This window comes from Neodiprion lecontei, chromosome 1, assembly GCF_021901455.1.
Source record: "Neodiprion lecontei isolate iyNeoLeco1 chromosome 1, iyNeoLeco1.1, whole genome shotgun sequence".
NCBI lineage: Eukaryota > Metazoa > Arthropoda > Insecta > Hymenoptera > Diprionidae > Neodiprion > Neodiprion lecontei.
The window spans coordinates 24,374,668-24,392,775 of NC_060260.1; the positions used below are offsets into that span (position 1 = coordinate 24,374,668).

General features: G+C 33.2%; 1 protein-coding gene across 4 annotated transcripts in view; it reads left to right on the forward strand.

Annotated features, from left to right (window-relative positions):
• LOC107227531 (transcriptional activator protein Pur-alpha) overlaps positions 1 to 18,108 on the forward strand; it is a 27,656-nt gene continuing 9,548 nt past the window's right edge. Inside the window, exons 1-6 of one of the 4 annotated variants that reach the window (XM_015668708.2) lie at positions 1 to 377; positions 5,695 to 5,742; positions 14,274 to 14,392; positions 15,485 to 15,587; positions 15,691 to 15,809; positions 17,304 to 17,531. In XM_015668708.2, coding sequence (XP_015524194.2) covers positions 341 to 377; positions 5,695 to 5,742; positions 14,274 to 14,392; positions 15,485 to 15,587; positions 15,691 to 15,809; positions 17,304 to 17,531 — 654 coding nt within the window. In that variant the 5' untranslated portion in view covers positions 1 to 340. Of the gene's footprint in view, positions 378 to 5,694; positions 5,743 to 7,468; positions 7,982 to 14,273; positions 14,393 to 15,484; positions 15,588 to 15,690; positions 15,822 to 17,303; positions 17,532 to 18,108 lie in introns of those variants that run through there. The other 3 variants (XM_046731986.1, XM_046731983.1, XM_046731979.1) reach the window with 3 other exon arrangements.

Here is an 18,108-nt window from a genome sequence, read left to right on the forward strand (position 1 = left end):
AGAATATTTCGAGTATTTCGTATCGCGCAACAAGTGATTTATAAATATTGAAACAGTTGAACGAAAATGTAAAGCTCCCGTTAAAATATTCGTCGCGAACCGATGCTAATATTCTTAAATATGACAGATATTTAAGATTATAAAGTTTGACACTTGACGGCAGAGTGAGTTCCGGTCGTGCGTGCGATTAGGAGGGCCGTGTGGTGCCGTGGAGTGAAGTGAGAAATTTGCAAGTGGTGTTTGGTTGGTGTGTTGGGTTTCGTGACTGGCTTGTGCTCAGTGCTGGGGGTTTCTGGTTGTCGGGCCCGCTGCCGAAACGTTAAGGGACGCGTGAAGAATAATGTCGGACCAGGAAAGCCTGGACGATCAACGTCCAAGTAAGAGAACGGCGAAAAACCGATACGAAACTCGACATAACGTATTCGCATAACGATATTACACCGTATTCCCCGCATCAAGTTTAGCTCTAGGATATTTGTTGTTTATACATGTATCGGAGGGCTGATGCGCGCCGGATTATCGACGAAACTTGACATTGATATTTAGCGAATATTTCACGCGCAACAAAACCGCGTATGAATATTTAAATGCCTCGTGGCGTTCTGTCAGATGTGATAAAAAATCGCTATTTTTCGATGCTAAAGGATCCAAGATGGCCGAACTTTCGCTGTGAGGCTCTTGTTGAATATTCGCAAATTTATGTTTCTTCGATTTCGGCACAACGTTCGTAGTCGTTGGACAGAAAGTCGAAATCCCTTCTTTATCATTGAGCTTGATTGAAAGTCGTGACGAAATTTCGTACGCATTCAGCCGAGATTTATACGTAGAAATTAATTGTGATGTAACTTTTGCCAATCTATCTGGAGCACATTAAACGCAAAGTCCATTTGGTTATAGCTCTCGCGAATTTCACACGTGTCACGGGTGATCCCCTCCCTAAATCCCCTTGTCCTCAAAAAGCAGCTAAAGTATTTAGAACACGCTATGATTTGTCTCACCACACACTACGAGCCCAAAACGTTCTACTTCGTTTTCACATTCTCAGATGTAGTCTTTAATCTTTAGGAAATTCTATTACTAATCATTACGAATTAACACTCAATCTATTTATTATTTCCTTTAATATCCAACTGTAATGAATCCTTGTATTTCTTTTCATCGTCAATCAAATATTGCTTATCGCTACCCGTGGGTTAAGAACTAAATATATAAACAAAAGTAATATCCTTTTATACATCAGTGCTGTGGATGTCACATTTAATTTAGGTTAGCCTTGAGAATTTGATCTCAAATTAGAAAACCATCAAATTGTACGTTACCTTACTGCATCGACTTGTTTTTTTATTCCAATATCTTAAAAATTGATTGAGGTACGGCAACTCTGAGATTGCAACAATACGACATCACAATAGGCCCATAATATCATACAGATTCTGTAATGTAAGGCTGTTTGGAAGAAGAAGCGAAATTGCCATACGAAGTTAACTATTTTCCACTGATACAATAAATACATTACAAGATTTGCTTTATCCGAACAATGGCACAAAATTTCGAAGTATATGTATATGCTGTTAGAATGAAGAACCTGGAAAGATACAATCACAGTTTCATGTTGAAAATAATGGTATTTTATTTCAAATTTACACATAAAACGTGTTGGTACAACGTATCGTGTGTTATAAAGGAACGTAAAATATTCAACGAAAATCAGGATTCTCTTATCCGATATTTGGATAATCTAAACTAGCCGGCTTCCTAATTAATTTGGGTAATTCAGGGTCTGTCATATTAGTTATTGTCAAAAATTGAGTTCAGGCGATTTGTAAAGCATTAATTGGAGATTAAAATGAGGTTCGTTTCCCCAAAATAGGACCAGCCATGTGCTTCTGGTAATAAGAACGATAATGAGCTCTAACTGTTAACTGTTTCATTTTCATTTCCTCAATTATGACCATTGTACGAACATTTAAATTGAATGACCTCGGTTCTACTGTTTATACCTCCTTTATTTTGTAATTGATCTGTTTCAAAAGCATTTTTTCCCAATAGTATACCCAATTCCTTCGTCACCGATCTGTTTCAAACAACGCGAAGGAAACGTTTTATCCAATTTTGTGAACCATATCAGATATTTATATAATATGTGTGGTTTGAGTTAATCATGATCTCAAGTAAATAATAATCTGACCCAATAATGAGTTCTCATCTGGGAGTAGGGTATTTTTTTATTGTGAAACAAAATTTTTATTACAAATGTAAAAGTTGGCAATGTTAATAAATTTCGATCAAACAAATCTTCAGTGTCAAGGAATTGTGTAATAATTTTTTCAATATCTCATCACCATATCTCTCAACTTCTTTTTACTCCTGATCACTACTTCAGTTTTGCAGGAGTGATAAAAAGCTGTTCCATATTCAAATCTATTGAATAACGCAATCATTCTTACTCCAAATGGACTTCTAATGTAAAAATTTTGCATTTTTGTAATTATCAATTTGGATTGCCATTTGAATAAAGGGATTTTAGATGCAAGCTACGTTTTCAGACACTTACCTAATATAGAAATTTGATCATTTTACATACTTGGCCAGAAAACTTAATTCAACTTATTTCAAATTTCATAATAACTTTTATGAGCATTATATTTTTCATTGTCGTTACACAATAATGTTGAACGTTTGAAATTTGCAATCAACATATTCTTTACATATTTTCTTTTCTCGCGACACTTGAGTAATTAAAAAATCTTGAGTGATTGACGTGACTTTTTATTCAAATAGTATTATAATAGCCTTTAGCGCTGTTTTCCTTGTAAATTTCGTCCTTTCTTCTTTGTGAATTTTCGTCATGTCATTTGTTGAATTCAATTCTAGATTTGTTCTCTGAAATTCTAGATATCCAAATTTTCCACATTCTTATAAGATTGTCAAACATGTGTGAAATTGTTCTCAAGTAAAAAGTTCAAATTTAGTTCCAGAGAAGCTAGAGAAATGTTAACCGTGAGTAGCTTTTTTTTGTCAGCCTAATATTTCGCGTCAATATCTAAAAAATTTTGATATAATCTATGATTGATTATTTGATCCCGCATTACAAGGAATTTTGGGTTTAACTAAGTTGTACAAACAAATGACTGAGTTTCTTAGCAATAAATATAACAGTGCTCGAAGTAATAAAAAAAATTACTTTTATGCATCGACTAAAAACCAAGAAAACAAAGAAACCAACAGTAACTTTTTTTTACGGAGGTGTGCTCCTTCTCCAGAGTTTTATTATTGATGTATCTTTTCCAGGTATTTGTCGCAATCTCATATTGTATAAATAAAGCGAAGATATTGAGAGATTTTGTCTACTTTAAAATTATTATACGATGCTTCAATCCATTATGTCCATTATTACTTATTATATTACGCACATCAACACACGTATTTTCTTAAATTAATTTGTACCACATTTTGATCGCATATTGATTGTAAAAAATATAATTTACCAAATAAAACCCAAAAGTTGAAATACTGAAATAATACTACCTAAATAATAAAATATATAAATAAAACTATATACCACCAATTTAACTCAGACATATCTTATTATTATTTACTCCGGAAATTCTGCTGTGGTTGAATAGATTCGTTCAGTTATTTATTCAGGCCAAAATGACGACATATCATAAAATTAGTCGATTTACACACATGAGATTTTCTTTTGAATTACATATCTTAAAATTAATTTTCCCACCGTTTATTCTAAACGCTATCGACTGAAAATGAGTTCAAATCAAAAAGATTTTTACTGCATTTTCAGAAACATTTGCAAAAAAGAAAAGAATTCAAGTTAGTGTAGAATAAAATGAGTATCTCTGTTTTCTCAATTGTTTGAATGGCAAAACAATGACACGATCGAAGCACTTGTTGTAGACTTTTATCAGAGTCAAGAAACTGTACGTATATACTACAACAGGGTACAAGGTTCAAATTTTAAACATTAATTTAACGATTTTTTTTTTTTTTTTTTCTAATCGTTGCTCTGTAATATTCGTCAGGCTTCAATTGCGCAAAGTCTGCCTGTAAAAAACCTTAACCTCGTCAAACTCATGGAAAAGTTGCAGAATAGTGATTAGTTTTTGATTTTTCGTTACACTAACATTACAAATTTTAAGTTTGTCTGAGACAGAGAAGTGCGAAAGGCCGTCAAGAATAAATCTTTCACTAGATAAATACTTCCATCCGCGATTTGACTTTTATCGCATGATATATCATCGAAATATATGACAATGTATCGCCCACTGCGCGCATGGCAATCTTATCTTCAATACTCATTATAAAACTTTAATAATAGATATCAAGTAATAGGTATTGGTTCACTTTCTCTATTTTACTTATCCGAATAGAACCGAGCAAGAATGTCAATTTTGATAAATGACCAAAAAAGATTATTGTCGTTCAGGGTAACACCAATAAAGTTTTGTGGAAGGCTTTTGTAGAAAATACATCAAATTTTGATCAACTATGAGATATGGATAAGTTTGTCAAATTACGAGGCCGAAGTTAGTTATGTTAACGTATCAAAATGTTGAAACAGAAATGACTATTTTGCACTTTTAGAATGACTGACGAAGTTTATATTTTATTAACGATTTACGAAATTTCAGGTAAACCTAAAATTGCAAAATAATGAGTTGTTCTAAATGTGCATCGTTACAGTGATATTCCAAACTTGAGCCTGATATCAAATTCATATAGCGCAACCTTATTTTTGTTCTAATTCGCCATTAATTTCACATTTTACCCAAAGGCAAAAGCAACAACCAAAATTTGGTCTATCGTGACTTTATTCATTCCATAGACGTTATTGCAATTTTGAAATGATAAATAATGAGAATCTATAGGAAATTTGTGACAATTTTGTCTTGTTATAAGGGCGCAGCAGATTTTTATGACTGAAAAATGTTCTGATGAGTCAGAAATCAGGCTCGAAACATTTGGTAGTTTTATTATTTGTGTAGGTTAGGTTTCAATTATTTCATAATTTAAATGGAAATATTCCTACATAACAACAACACAGCAAAACTTTGTCGTTATTTTGTCATCATGAATTATTTAAATGGTAATCAAATTGAGAGACAATTGTGCAATTGGTTTGGTCAGTTTCTTGTAAAAATCTATATTTTTACAATGAATTAAAAATAACTTCTTGACTCAGAGCTGACTCACACTGAGTTTAGTATTCTAACGGAGCAATAATTATTATTTGTCGCTCTATATAACTGTATCATCTGGTCTCTTATTAGCTACCTATTCAATTTTGTTTTTCAATTTCATTTATTATTACATATGATTGGACTATTTTCAGTGGCTTATCTTAAGATTTCTGTGAATCTCAAAGCTCAAACTTTATATTTCGATACAACTTATTGATGTTTAATTTATGTTGTCACAAATTTTACATTTTGTTTTGAACGTGGACGAAAGTCTTGAATCAAATTCTAAACTATTGTTATTAGTAAAAATGATTTCTCACATAATATAATTATGAATAACAACTTAAAGTTGTTTGACAATTAATTCTACCGTAATTCATGTTTCCCTTGAATAAGTACTCCTGATCTTTACACAACGAAGAATAACTGTTTATTTCACAACGCTATAGCTCTAATAGTTTTGATCAACTGTTGATAATTCTCATTTTTATTTTAGAATATGGACCAGGCAGTACGGAGACTGGTGGAGCAGATTTTGATTCTGGTAAGTAATGTGTAGATAAGCAGAGGAATATTTTCATAAAGCATTTGGAAGAAGTTCAAAGACTTGTTAAAATAGCACGTCAGTTCTGATGTAACGCTTACTTTTATTTATAGATCTGTATGCATATCGAATTTGTTATACCATTTATCAGCACATTTTTGCACTTTGGAAAATGGACCTTTTACATAAATAATAATAATACTTCAAGGTAGTGTAGAGCTGCAAAAACTAATCCTTTGCATCGCTTAGTCACTAAAGTTTCCAAATTACAGTGAAATTGATTTAAATTTATGTTAAGTTGTGCGCTGATTATGAAAAAAAATCCTACGTATTTCAATTTCTATTCATTTTCAAGCAAACTGGAATCCAGTTTTTCCAACACAGGATGAGCAGTTTTTGTTAGACTTGATATTGACAGTCACGGAGTGATTTAAAGGTGAAAAACGTTTGAATGATGTATTTGTAGCTTTTTGACTTTTGAGTTCGAAACAATATTTCCCTGATTATCAAAAAATTTAGAGTTGTCAATAATTAATATTTCTCAATTTAAATTCCCTGCCGTTTTTACACCTTCTAAGTTTAGCAGATATCGATTATCAGGTTCACCTTCATTGGTTGAATTCAGTAGTCAATTTTAAACCTCTGATTTCATGATTTCCTTGGTGTAATATTTTTTACTCAGTAAATTGTCCACTATGTTCATCCATACTTCAATTTTGAATACAACAGAGAGAAGAGAACAACGTTAGTAAGTTTGGTTCCTTCTGGTAAAATTGGAGTAGCAATCAAACCCAACAATATTAAATGTACCAGGAAAAATTCGAAGTGAAGTGAAATTGATCGCTTGGATTAAGTTCCACTGAACTGGTTACAAAGCTGAAAAAATAATCGATGAATCATCATCGTCCGAGAAAGTCGTCGGATACACCATCCTGTTTGTATTCGCGTTCGGATTTCCTCGAATTCCGATTGTATCGCGTATCAGCGTCAATTACGTCATTATTCTGGCAGCAGCGGCGGCGTTGTTACACTCGTAACGTCATGAAACCATCGAAACTGCGAGATAATCAACCTGCAGTATGGTTTTGGCATGGAATACGATATCGTCGAATATTGGGTGATGATATCAGTCTAACCGATTGTCTATCGAAACAATAAATCTCCCAACAATCATCAGTCTTATAAATTTCAACCAGACGAGTGAGGTTATGACAACGAAAAGCTTAGGAAGACAAAAGTCTAGCCGTTTCCTTAACGTTCGAATTTCGAACGATGGTGGGGATGGGTTGTCAGCTGGCGGTGACGTCACGGCGAATCACGTGGTACTCGTCACGTGGTTCGAGGATTTTAAAGGCGGTGATTGGCCGGTTAACCAGGCGACGCGTACATTCTTTAGGCATGACAGTGGGCACCATGAATGACCGGGACGTCACCGATTTCGCGTTTGACGACACAACGGAGCATTCATCGCAAACGATGTGTCATCAAAGAGAACCGAACCGTATGCCGTATTCCGTATCTCAGCTTTCAGTACCAGAACTGTGCTTGTTGAGGTTAGACTTCGTTCTATCTTTCCGAGGATTATTGTTTCGTTATATATCTTTTTTCTTACACAAGTCTCGATTTGGTTTTAAACCGCCTTTTATGCAATTCTGAATTAATTTCACAAAATTGTATGTTTTTTTTTTTTTACCATTTGTTATTAAACTTATTGCTGTTATGTTTATTTGGTTGTTTTCTTGTTAAATAGAAATTTCAACAAAATATTATTGTTTGAAAATTGTTATGGAGAACTGTTTGTGAATTAAATTTATGTTTTAACGCAATACCGAAACAAATAAAGAAAGTTTTTAAAACGTGAACTATTTCTGAAATAATACTTACCTACATGTATAAAGAAAAAATATTCGTGTTATGAAAGTGGTGATAGTTTGTAAGGAGGAATTTGTGGGTTTCCGGAATAAATTTTGTAAGCGCAAATCTTGCATATAGATATACGTTGAACCACCGGCACGTCTAGCCATGTATGTGTATAAATTTTCGTGTAGGTGTTGAATGGTATATAGTGAAAGTGTAAAGTCGAGTGATTCGGTATAATATTAGAGTTCCAATATTGCAAATAACGACTGTACGATGGGGGAAATATTGATAAATTTAAACCAAAATGTTAATAACCAACAGACATTGGCTAACGGATGGGGCGATACTATGGGAAAAATACAATATTGGCATCCCGAAGGTAATCTTATTATTACTAGATATAATTAAGTTTATCCTAATTTTTCGGAAATTACGATGAAGATATATGTACACATACATTTTATATTACGTTCGTTATTTTAACTTCATTCATTATTTAATTATTAATCCACGCGCGAAGATTATACACGGGTAACATGTGTCATCTGTACGAGGATATATTAACCTACTTTTACGTTCAGACGGCTTTTAGAAATTTACTTTTGATAAGAATAGTCAGCCGCAGGCTTGAGATAAGATTTTTATTTATTTTTTTTATTTTTGATGCCGTAGTATGTACGCTTACGTCACGTGTATCAATTCCATTTTCTTTATACACGTATATATTATTCTTTTGTTTTACAATTTTTTATCTTTTTTTCTTTTCTAAATATGCTTATTTATCGAAGATTTAATAACAGATATTAAAACCTGTGTAATATGATGCTGATACATCTTTATGTAGATTAATTCATATTTTACAATATCGTTAGAGGCTATTCAAGTATTAGCTAACGCATTTTTTGCAAATTTTTGCATCCCACCCCTAGAGATAACGGTTGATAACGTTTGCTTGTTTTGTCCACTACTGTTATTAAAAAATGAATTCATTACCTGGGAACGGCTAAAATGCCATTTTATAGTCACATCCTGATCAATTTATTCCTACTTTATTAAATATTAATTATTATTAATTAACTACTATTATTAATTATTAATACACATTAATGTGTTCAGTAAAACGTGAATTCATTATTCATTCAGTATTTAATACATTATATATTGTCTTTTTTCTTGAGTACATGCAATAAAAATTACATTTGCTAAGATATTATTATTGAGCAATTGATGCATTATTAACACCTCCTTTTAAAGTAAATTTTTTATTACTCTCGAGCAGGTGGGGTGTTGGTTTTGAGCACGCATTTCGAATTTCCTACGTTAGCTAACACTTGCCTGGAATGCCTATTACTATACTGTAACATTTCATAACGTTTCTCTGAATGACCTACCCCTGTTTTAGCGTTAGTCAATACTTGAGTGACCCCTTAAATTTTGTTTCGAATCAAAGGAAATTTGGAGGAATTTAAAAATAACTCAATGACCTAAATTTTGCGATCGTTATTCGCCAGAGTAAACCCTATTTGTAAACGATAATAACAATAATATTTAATGACGCCATCAATTCTCCGTATAATCTTTTAACCACGTCCATCCACAGTTATACATACGTGTTAAATTTCCCAGAGAAGACAGAGGAAAAAATTACAGAAAAATAATACCAGAATTTAGCTGCGTTCGTCACTGAAATGCACAGGCGCAGTGAAGCCGGCGCAAGCAAACTATAGCAGGAATGGTACAGTTCGCTGCCGAAGCGATGTACCCTAAATACGATTCGGCAAATAGCGTCGAACCTCTTATCTGAGAGAAAACTATTTATACGCAAAGAATTAGCAAACATATGGGCATGTAGATAAATTCTTGGCAATATATAACCTTAGTCCGATGTGAGAAATATAAACCGGAAAATCGATTGACCAACTTATGGGGTAAAACCGGGGCGATACGGAACTAGCGTTGAAAATGCAGTTCGCGTTGAGGCAGGTCGTCGGCGCAGAGATCAATGCACTCGGTCTGGAAGCTCTAGACTTCCTCTCATTCGTCGCAGCCTCCCTGGAATTCCGGTCTTTTGCTTTTGCTCTTGCTTTTGCACCTTCGATTGTAAATAAAAATGAAAATTTCGTGTAATTTCCGGTTTCTGTGAAATAATAATCCATGTCAGTTGATCCGTAACAGGATCTCATTATATAATCTGTGTGATCATACGGGTTTATATTATCGAATAGGCGACGAGATAATGAAAAAATTTCACATGTGTTGAGCGTAAGACCGAATAAAAAATTTTGACCATTGTTTTTTAACGGTTACTCCGAAGTAGAATTGTCCTGTTTTCACATCGAAAGATTATTATAAATTATTATGTAATATTCAACGCTCGTCGTGTGATTTTGTTTAAGGCAGTCATGTGTACATCGGTACATAAACATTTTCTAGAGATACTTAATATTGCGGGAAAATATAATCGTATCGCTGAATTTGGTGTTTCGAATTGAATAGCGTTGTTTTAAAGTTTTACTTTACTAGAGTATTGTGCTGTATTCACACTCATATTTCGGTTTATGAAAAGCGTGAGTAGATGTAATTGTTGAGTGTCGTTTTGAAAAATTAAATTATACGTTTCATGTCTCGCGGCAGAAATTAAATCCGCGCGTTGATTTAAATATGTACAGTAAATATATTTTTTATTCATGAAGGAATGTCGATGGCATTAGTATTAAATCTATCATTAATCTGATACTCAAAATTCGTAGCATAGCTATACAATATATATACATAAACATATTCAAATCTCCGGGTATATCGACGAGTGATGATCATTGTTAATTTGTCGTGATACATATTCGTTCTTCCGATTTTAATATCTCATTGGAATTTTTCTTGTTTTGGCCAATGTCGATTCCCTGTTTTGTGTGATTGATTATTCAATCCTGTCGGCGTCAAGCCAGCGAATCTGAGTTTATACCCTGATAGATGGTTGATAAATTGCAAGTGTAATACGGCAAATGACTGAGTTTTGATTTATTCATATGTAATATTCATTTTTTGCCCAAAAACCGTCGAGAATGTATTAAACATACTTGTATAATCAGTTAGATCACTAAACAATCTCGTTGATAGGTAATAATTATAGTTCAAGTAAGGATCGAATGTAATTTTCAAAATTCATTTCTTACGTCGGACTGAAACGCATCGTTCGCGTAAATCGACTGTAAGATTCATAAAATGTCAAAATTTTGTTGAGATATTAAAAATATGTTGCAAAAAAAAAAAAAAAACCTTTCCCCGGATGAACAGTCAAGAACAACGTAAATATGCGGGTGTGAAGATGATGTGACGACTCGATACGTGCAGTTTAGAAATGAGAAATTTTTTCGGTGAATTTTCACGGTGCAAATATTGTAATGGGGACTATATAGTGCGGGTTTACGTATAAATTGTATGATATCAAGTTGCGAAAAAGTGAGAAAAGAAAGAAGGAGGAAAAAAACGTGTACGTAAACAAGTGAAGGATGTATAACAGATTCAGATACTCTGATTATACGAACATCGCCAGGATGTTCAAAAGCAGAATTTTCCAAGGCAATTTAAGCCCTGTGCCGATTCCGGGCGGCCTGCAACCATCGAGTATGTAAAACCGGAATGCAAAATTTAATTAGTACCAAACATGCATACTTGATTTAAATAGGAATTATATTTCATGGAATTTGAATCGAAACTTCAAGTGTCATATTTATCGGTATAACCAAATTGAGAGGTTCCAGGGTTTGTTCGCCAAAAATATATACTTTTTATCAATCTTATTACGAGATGTTTCGCGTACGCTCAGTATTTATGAAATTATTATACTCGTAAGCAACGAAAATCTCTTCAAAAATACAAGTATAGAGAGCACTGGAATTGTAAATAAAGGCTTTGATATCTATAGTTCGTTTCAAATAGTTTCGAGATGGGTAAAAATCTTGATGAAATCCACGATCTCTCGTTATATTCAGAAGACTATTTTCTTTCGTATTTATTCGGTATAAAGTACGATTATAAACTTGAAAATTCACGGTTTGACCTTTCAATTTTTAATTTCATTTTTATTTAGATTACTTCTTGACGTCGAAGTTCAGTTTCATCGAATTCTGTGAAATGTGGTGAATTAAGATTAATGTTTGTATTTAAATGTCAAAAGTATGCAGTTCGCCGAATTTGAATAAATCCTAATTGATTTTATTCCGGAATGTAATTCTCTTCAAATAAAAATCTTGATCATTCAAGATAGATATTTTTTCTTTGGCTTATCAGTTTGTCAAAGAACATGATATATAAAATCATAGTAATTTTGTTATTTCTTCATTTCTCTAGTCGAGGGTTAGGGTTATTACTGTATAAAATCTATCTCATACTTAATTTGATTCTTGAGAAATCATTCGATATCGTGACTTTTCTAAAGGTTTTATAATTTGGTTTCGTAGACGAAATTCCCGCGTTTTCAAATGTAGTAACATCTCTTTGAACATACAAAAATAAAAATTCTGGAATTTTAAACGAACGGCCAGATGTCGAAATGTCATTTCAAAACAGTTCAGAATTTGGTAGTTTCGTTCGATTTCACCCCACGACGGCTCATTTTATTTTAAAGACTATTTTCTACAAATCCACTGAATTAAAATTTAATCTTTTTTTTCAACATTCAATTCAGTATTGCCATTTGTTGATCACAACCTATGACAGTCCAATGTTGTAAAATTGAATATTTAACAATGCCAACATTACAAAAAAAAAGATGTTAGTGAATTTCTAACAAATAGTCTTCTGAATAAAATGAGTCATCGTAGTCACGAAATGGATTGAATGCACTAGATTTTTCCCCGTTTTGAATCGATTTGAAACGAAGCTTTGATATCTAAGCTTTAGTTTATAACTACAGTTTTCTCTACTTTTGTATTTTAGAAGATAAGTAAGATACTCGTAGCTTATGGAGAAGGTCAAGTATTGCCATAGGTCTCTTATCATTTTGGAAGAGTGTCGGGTTTGCAGGGGTGGGTGGAAAAGGGGTCGTTGACCTGGCGTGCAGCTGTTATTGATCAGTTAAGGGCAGCAGAGGTCTGCCTTAGGTATTACAAAGTACCAGTCCTACCCCAACGAATGTTACACTCCCATCCTCTCCGCATTACCCTAGTCTTGAAAGAGGCTAAAGTTACACGAGGTTGAAGTTGGTAACGTTATGGGAACGAAACATAGGGAAAAGAAATCACTATTTTCTTAACTTCACAATAATTTTTAAGGAACTCCGATTTCGAAATACGAATGTGTTTTGTTTTATTACAGTTTACTGAATATCAGGCAATTCCAAAACCGCGAAATAACGGTTTTTCCTCAGCTTGAATCGTTACGATAACTTTACTGTTTTCAATATGACGAAGTTAGCAACGTTAACATAACGAGCCGGGGCGGAGGGGGGGGGGGGTAACTTTTTCGTAATTTTAAAGTGACTGAAATAGTTGTGTTTTCAAAATATGAGTATATTTTTCCGTATTATGATCTACCGCTTCTTCAGACATTCCTAAAGTTGCGAAATAACTATTTTTTATGAAACGTAAAACGTTAAGATAACATTACCAACTTCATTTTCATAACCTTGATTCTTTTGATCCGGCTGTTACTTGATCAAGTGTTGAATTTCCCGGCTTTGTCACAAATATTTCTCCAAATTAGCATGGCATAGATGTTGATGCAAAGAGGATACTTTGGAACTGAGTTTTAAACAAATCTGTTTCTGTCAATTCATTCACAGTAATCACCAAATTATGTTACAGGAATCGTAAAATATAATACTGCCAGGCTGTGCAGATACGAACTGCACGTTGGATACGCTTCAATATAACACTTGACATCTTCCCATTTGAATTGCACACATTTGTGCGAAGTTTTCAAAAGAAATTTTTCTCATTTTCTCTGTACTCACAAGGGGAGTGTCAAACTTGGGAATCACAGATTTCCGTCACTTTTATATATATTGTAGGGCAGGGTCCCCTCAATAAATATATAAAGCGGCAAGACGCCATTCGTTTTTATTATTGAGAAATTTCAACTCAAAGTTCTATATGTAACTTAAGTAGAAGGAACCTTTTTACCGGTTGCAGCAATAGTTCCGTGGCGTAGCGGTAACGCTCTTGCTTACTGAGGGACCGAACGGCTGTTCAAGTTCCGTTAGAGTTACTTTTTTTTTTTTTTTTTATAAATTATTTAATACAAAAATAAATAATTAATAATTAATATTTCTATAAATTATTTTTTTATTTTTAAGTTAGGAAAAAATACAAAAAATGGTAAAAATAGGATTTGTAATAATTATAATAACAAAGTAATCAATATTATCAAAAATAAAGTCGCTCAGTAAGCAAGAGCGTTACCGCTACGCCACGGAACTATTGCTGCAACCGGTAAAAAGGTTCCTTCTACTTAAGTTACATACAGAACTTTGAGTTGAAATTTCTCAATAATAAAAACGAATGGCGTCTTGCCGCTTTATATATTTATTGAGGGGACCCTGCCCTACAATATATATAAAAGTGATGGAAATCTGTGATTCCCAAGTTTGACACTCCCCTTGTCAGTACTGACTAAATATTTATATAGCTTGGTAAACATTGTTAGACCAAAGTCTTTTTTCATAATTACAGGCCAACAAGGCCAACAGGGTGAACAAGAACTGGCAACAAAGATGCTACAAATTCAAAGTAAGAGATTCTATCTGGATGTGAAACAAAACAGACGTGGCAGATTCATCAAAGTTGCTGAGGTATTCAATTACTTACATATTTATGTTTGCTTAATTATCGCATTCATAACTTATAATAATCTATCACTAAATACTATTTACTTATACCTATACTTCATCATTTTATATCTTGTATGTACGAATACTAGAGTGGTCCATGTTGAGGACTTGTTCAAGTTTTTGTCATTCGCTCTCAAATCGGATCCATATAATTCAACAACAATTCCCTAATTTTTTCAGATTTTTATCTCAACTCTAACTCCTGCTTGTAAGAAGGTGGATTTTCCCATTTAAAATACACGTTCATAGGCTATAGTCGAAGTATATATTTTATTGCAATAGTACTAATATTCAAAAAATATTTGTAACTGTGAGAATTCATATTATCATACCAGGAAATCTGGACGAATTGCACAGCTTTTAAGTGAAAAAAGTCGGATTCAGAGGGTATCCAATTCATCTAGATTGCCTGGTTTGCTAATGTGAATGTTTTAACAGATAGAAGCATCACTGCCCGCCAAAATCTCGCAGTTACAGATTTTGTTTAAAGTTATTACTCGTGTAATAAAATATATACAGACTCTATAGCCGAAAGACAGGTACTTTTTATGGGCAAATCCACTCTCTTACAGGCAGGGGTTGGAGGCCAGTTGAGATAAAAATCGCAAAAAAATGTAGGGAATTGTTTTTCAATTATTTGGAGCCCATTTGCGCGTTAATAACAAAAAATTCGTCAGAGCCCTAAATAATGACCATCCGAATGAACACGTTTCACATGCAATCACACATCAATTGCAAATATAGTTCCTACTATTCCAAGAGAAAATATTTTCTGTGTGACATTCATTGAAAAAAAAGTGTCAACATAGTGTTGCTTTCGTACGATGCGATCATAGATTGAATTAAAAGTCGTTACCGAAGGTGGGCTGCTTCAATTTACCTAGTAGCAGTTTGATAGAAATTCGTTGCTACTTATTGAAGGATATTAATTTCATAACACTTGGCTAGATTTGAAAGTAGCGATGAAGGTGCCCATCCAGCGATATATGCAAATAGCACTGTGTGATCGTTTCTTGCAAATTCATCCAAATGATAACTGTGGTTTATCAACAGATTGGAGCTGATGGACGAAGAAGCCAGATTTTTCTGGCGTTAAGCACAGCTTCTGAATTTCGAGATCACCTTTCCACATTCAGTGACTTCTACGCATCGTTAGGTTTGTTTGGAACTTGAATACTATTGAAAAGTCAGTGAATTTAGAATAAGCTTCTGATATTCTATTAGATTGTCTGCTACTACGTAGTTATTGTATGCATTAGGTCCCCCAAATCCAGACAACGTGCCGGACGATGGGAAACTCAAATCAGAAATGATGGTGAAAGATAATCGACGGTACTATCTTGACCTCAAGGAAAACTCACGTGGCCGTTTCCTGAGGGTGAGTCACCCTGTATGTACCGACCATTAAGTATACAACTTTCTATAATAAATAGTAGGAATCTACTTGCATAGATTTTAATCAAACTTACCACGCAACTTTCTTCACTTGCTTATATTCCTGAATATATTTATTCCTTAATGTATGCTTAACCTGCCATGCATTTATTTGTATTTTCTTGAAGAGCCCAGCTTACGAAACTTAACAAAATTGGGTGTCATTTCATAAAATCATATTATGTGATGGAAAGCTCCAATGAAAACTAGAAAACACGAATTTGACCTCTTAAAGACTGATTATTAATAACTGTGGAGTAATAAGTTTATGGTGTCATTTTTCCAATGCCGAAAACGTATCATTCGAACCATTTCAATCATTCATAACTCCTTGTGCACGGAAATAAATTTTCAATTGGTAAATCGCCTAAGGCCAATGAATTTTGTCCCTATATTTTCCGTTAATTACAAAAACTTTGCACACGAAATCCCCTGAGATTATAATAAATAAATTTACGCAATCACAACTCAAAACATGAAAATGCTGTTTGGTCAATATAGTACTACATAAAAAATAATGAAACAAAGGTTTAAAAGATGCCGTTGGAATAGATCGTGTTGCAGTTCAATTAAGATATATCCTCCGAACACATGAGAAATGAAAGAGCTACAAATTTCCATTAACGAAGCCCAATTATTAAAAACTTTGAAGAGAACCCATATTTGGGCAATTCTACTACGTTGAACAGGATAGGCAAATTCAGATTCGAAACATTGTTCTAATGAACAGATCCTAATTAGATAAAAAAACATTGAATTTACCTTTTGTATAATTTGATTGTACGAAAACAAACAATAATACAATAAACAAAACTTACTGTTTGCTTTTCTTATCCTCTGTAACAAATGTTTCATAACGGCTCATGAACTAACCAAAATTATTGTTTCAAAATATTTTTAGACCTTGTAACTTTCGTATTACGTAATTACAGTAACTTTATCGAAAAAAGTAACTTAACAACACAATTTTCAAACGGTATTGACAAAACTCTATGAGTGTAAGGTTAATTGTAACCCATTTTATTTGAATAATCCTTACAGTGCATAAATTTTTATGTATGTTACATTCATAGCATTACGAATGGATCAACAATTTCGCATGAAAAATATAGATTCTTCTTCAGTGATCAAGCTTCAGTTCTGCACCTGATTCTCAAATGAATGGCACCGTTTTATTACTAGAACTTTTAATTTTAAATATAGAGTAATTTTTATGAACATTGGGTCAAATGTATATCTTTTTCGTCTAATGATATTAGTAGAATTTTTCCAACCGATGGTAGCTCGGTGACTTGAAATAAAATGAAATTCGTTGAAAAATGTACAAACAAATATATTACATATTACTTTAATAACCACAAACTAATACAGCTACTGGTGAATGATTCGAAGAAAAAAATGTAATTTTAGCAAAGTATAATATTTTCATGTGTCTTAGGTATCCCAAACGATAACACGGGGTGGACCGAGGTCGCAGATAGCAATACCAGCGCAAGGGATGATTGAATTTCGTGATGCATTGACGGACTTACTAGAAGAATTTGGTACAGACGATGGTGGATTCAAAGGCGATTTACCAGAGGGGCGTTACATGCGTGTTGATAATAAAAATTTCTACTTCGATATCGGTCAAAATAATCGTGGCATATACATGAGAATTTCGGAGGTACGAAAGAAATTTTTATTATTTTTTTTGTTATACAATAATCATTTCCGTACATTAATTATTCTTGAGTAATATAGGAATGTTTTTTGTACTTAACTGTACTCTGTTTTGTTGTTTGTTATGTCTCACTTTGGCATCTATTGTGTTGGTTCGTTGCAAATGTGGAATTCAAAAATACTTTGAATCACACTACCGGATGATAAATGATCGTGTATTAACTTCACAATTATGTCTTGAAAAAGTACCAGTTCAGGGTTGCCACTCTATCTGAAAATCTGAGAAACCTGCAATAGTCGGGGATTAGAGTTTTACCTGGACAAATCATAGTAAAATGAGGGAATTTCGTTAAATTTCTGAAAGACTTTTAATTCGAATATCTCAAACCTTTATATTGTTCCGAATATGACTATTGTAGCAATCCACTTGAGTGAAACACAAATTTTTTCAAATTAGTAGAATACAATTTGTAACAATTACTTTTCCTTATTATTATTTTAATTTTGAGACACTCTAAAAGTATCTGGAAAAGTACTATTTTGACTCTGGAAAACCTGGAAAAGTCAGGGACAAAATTACA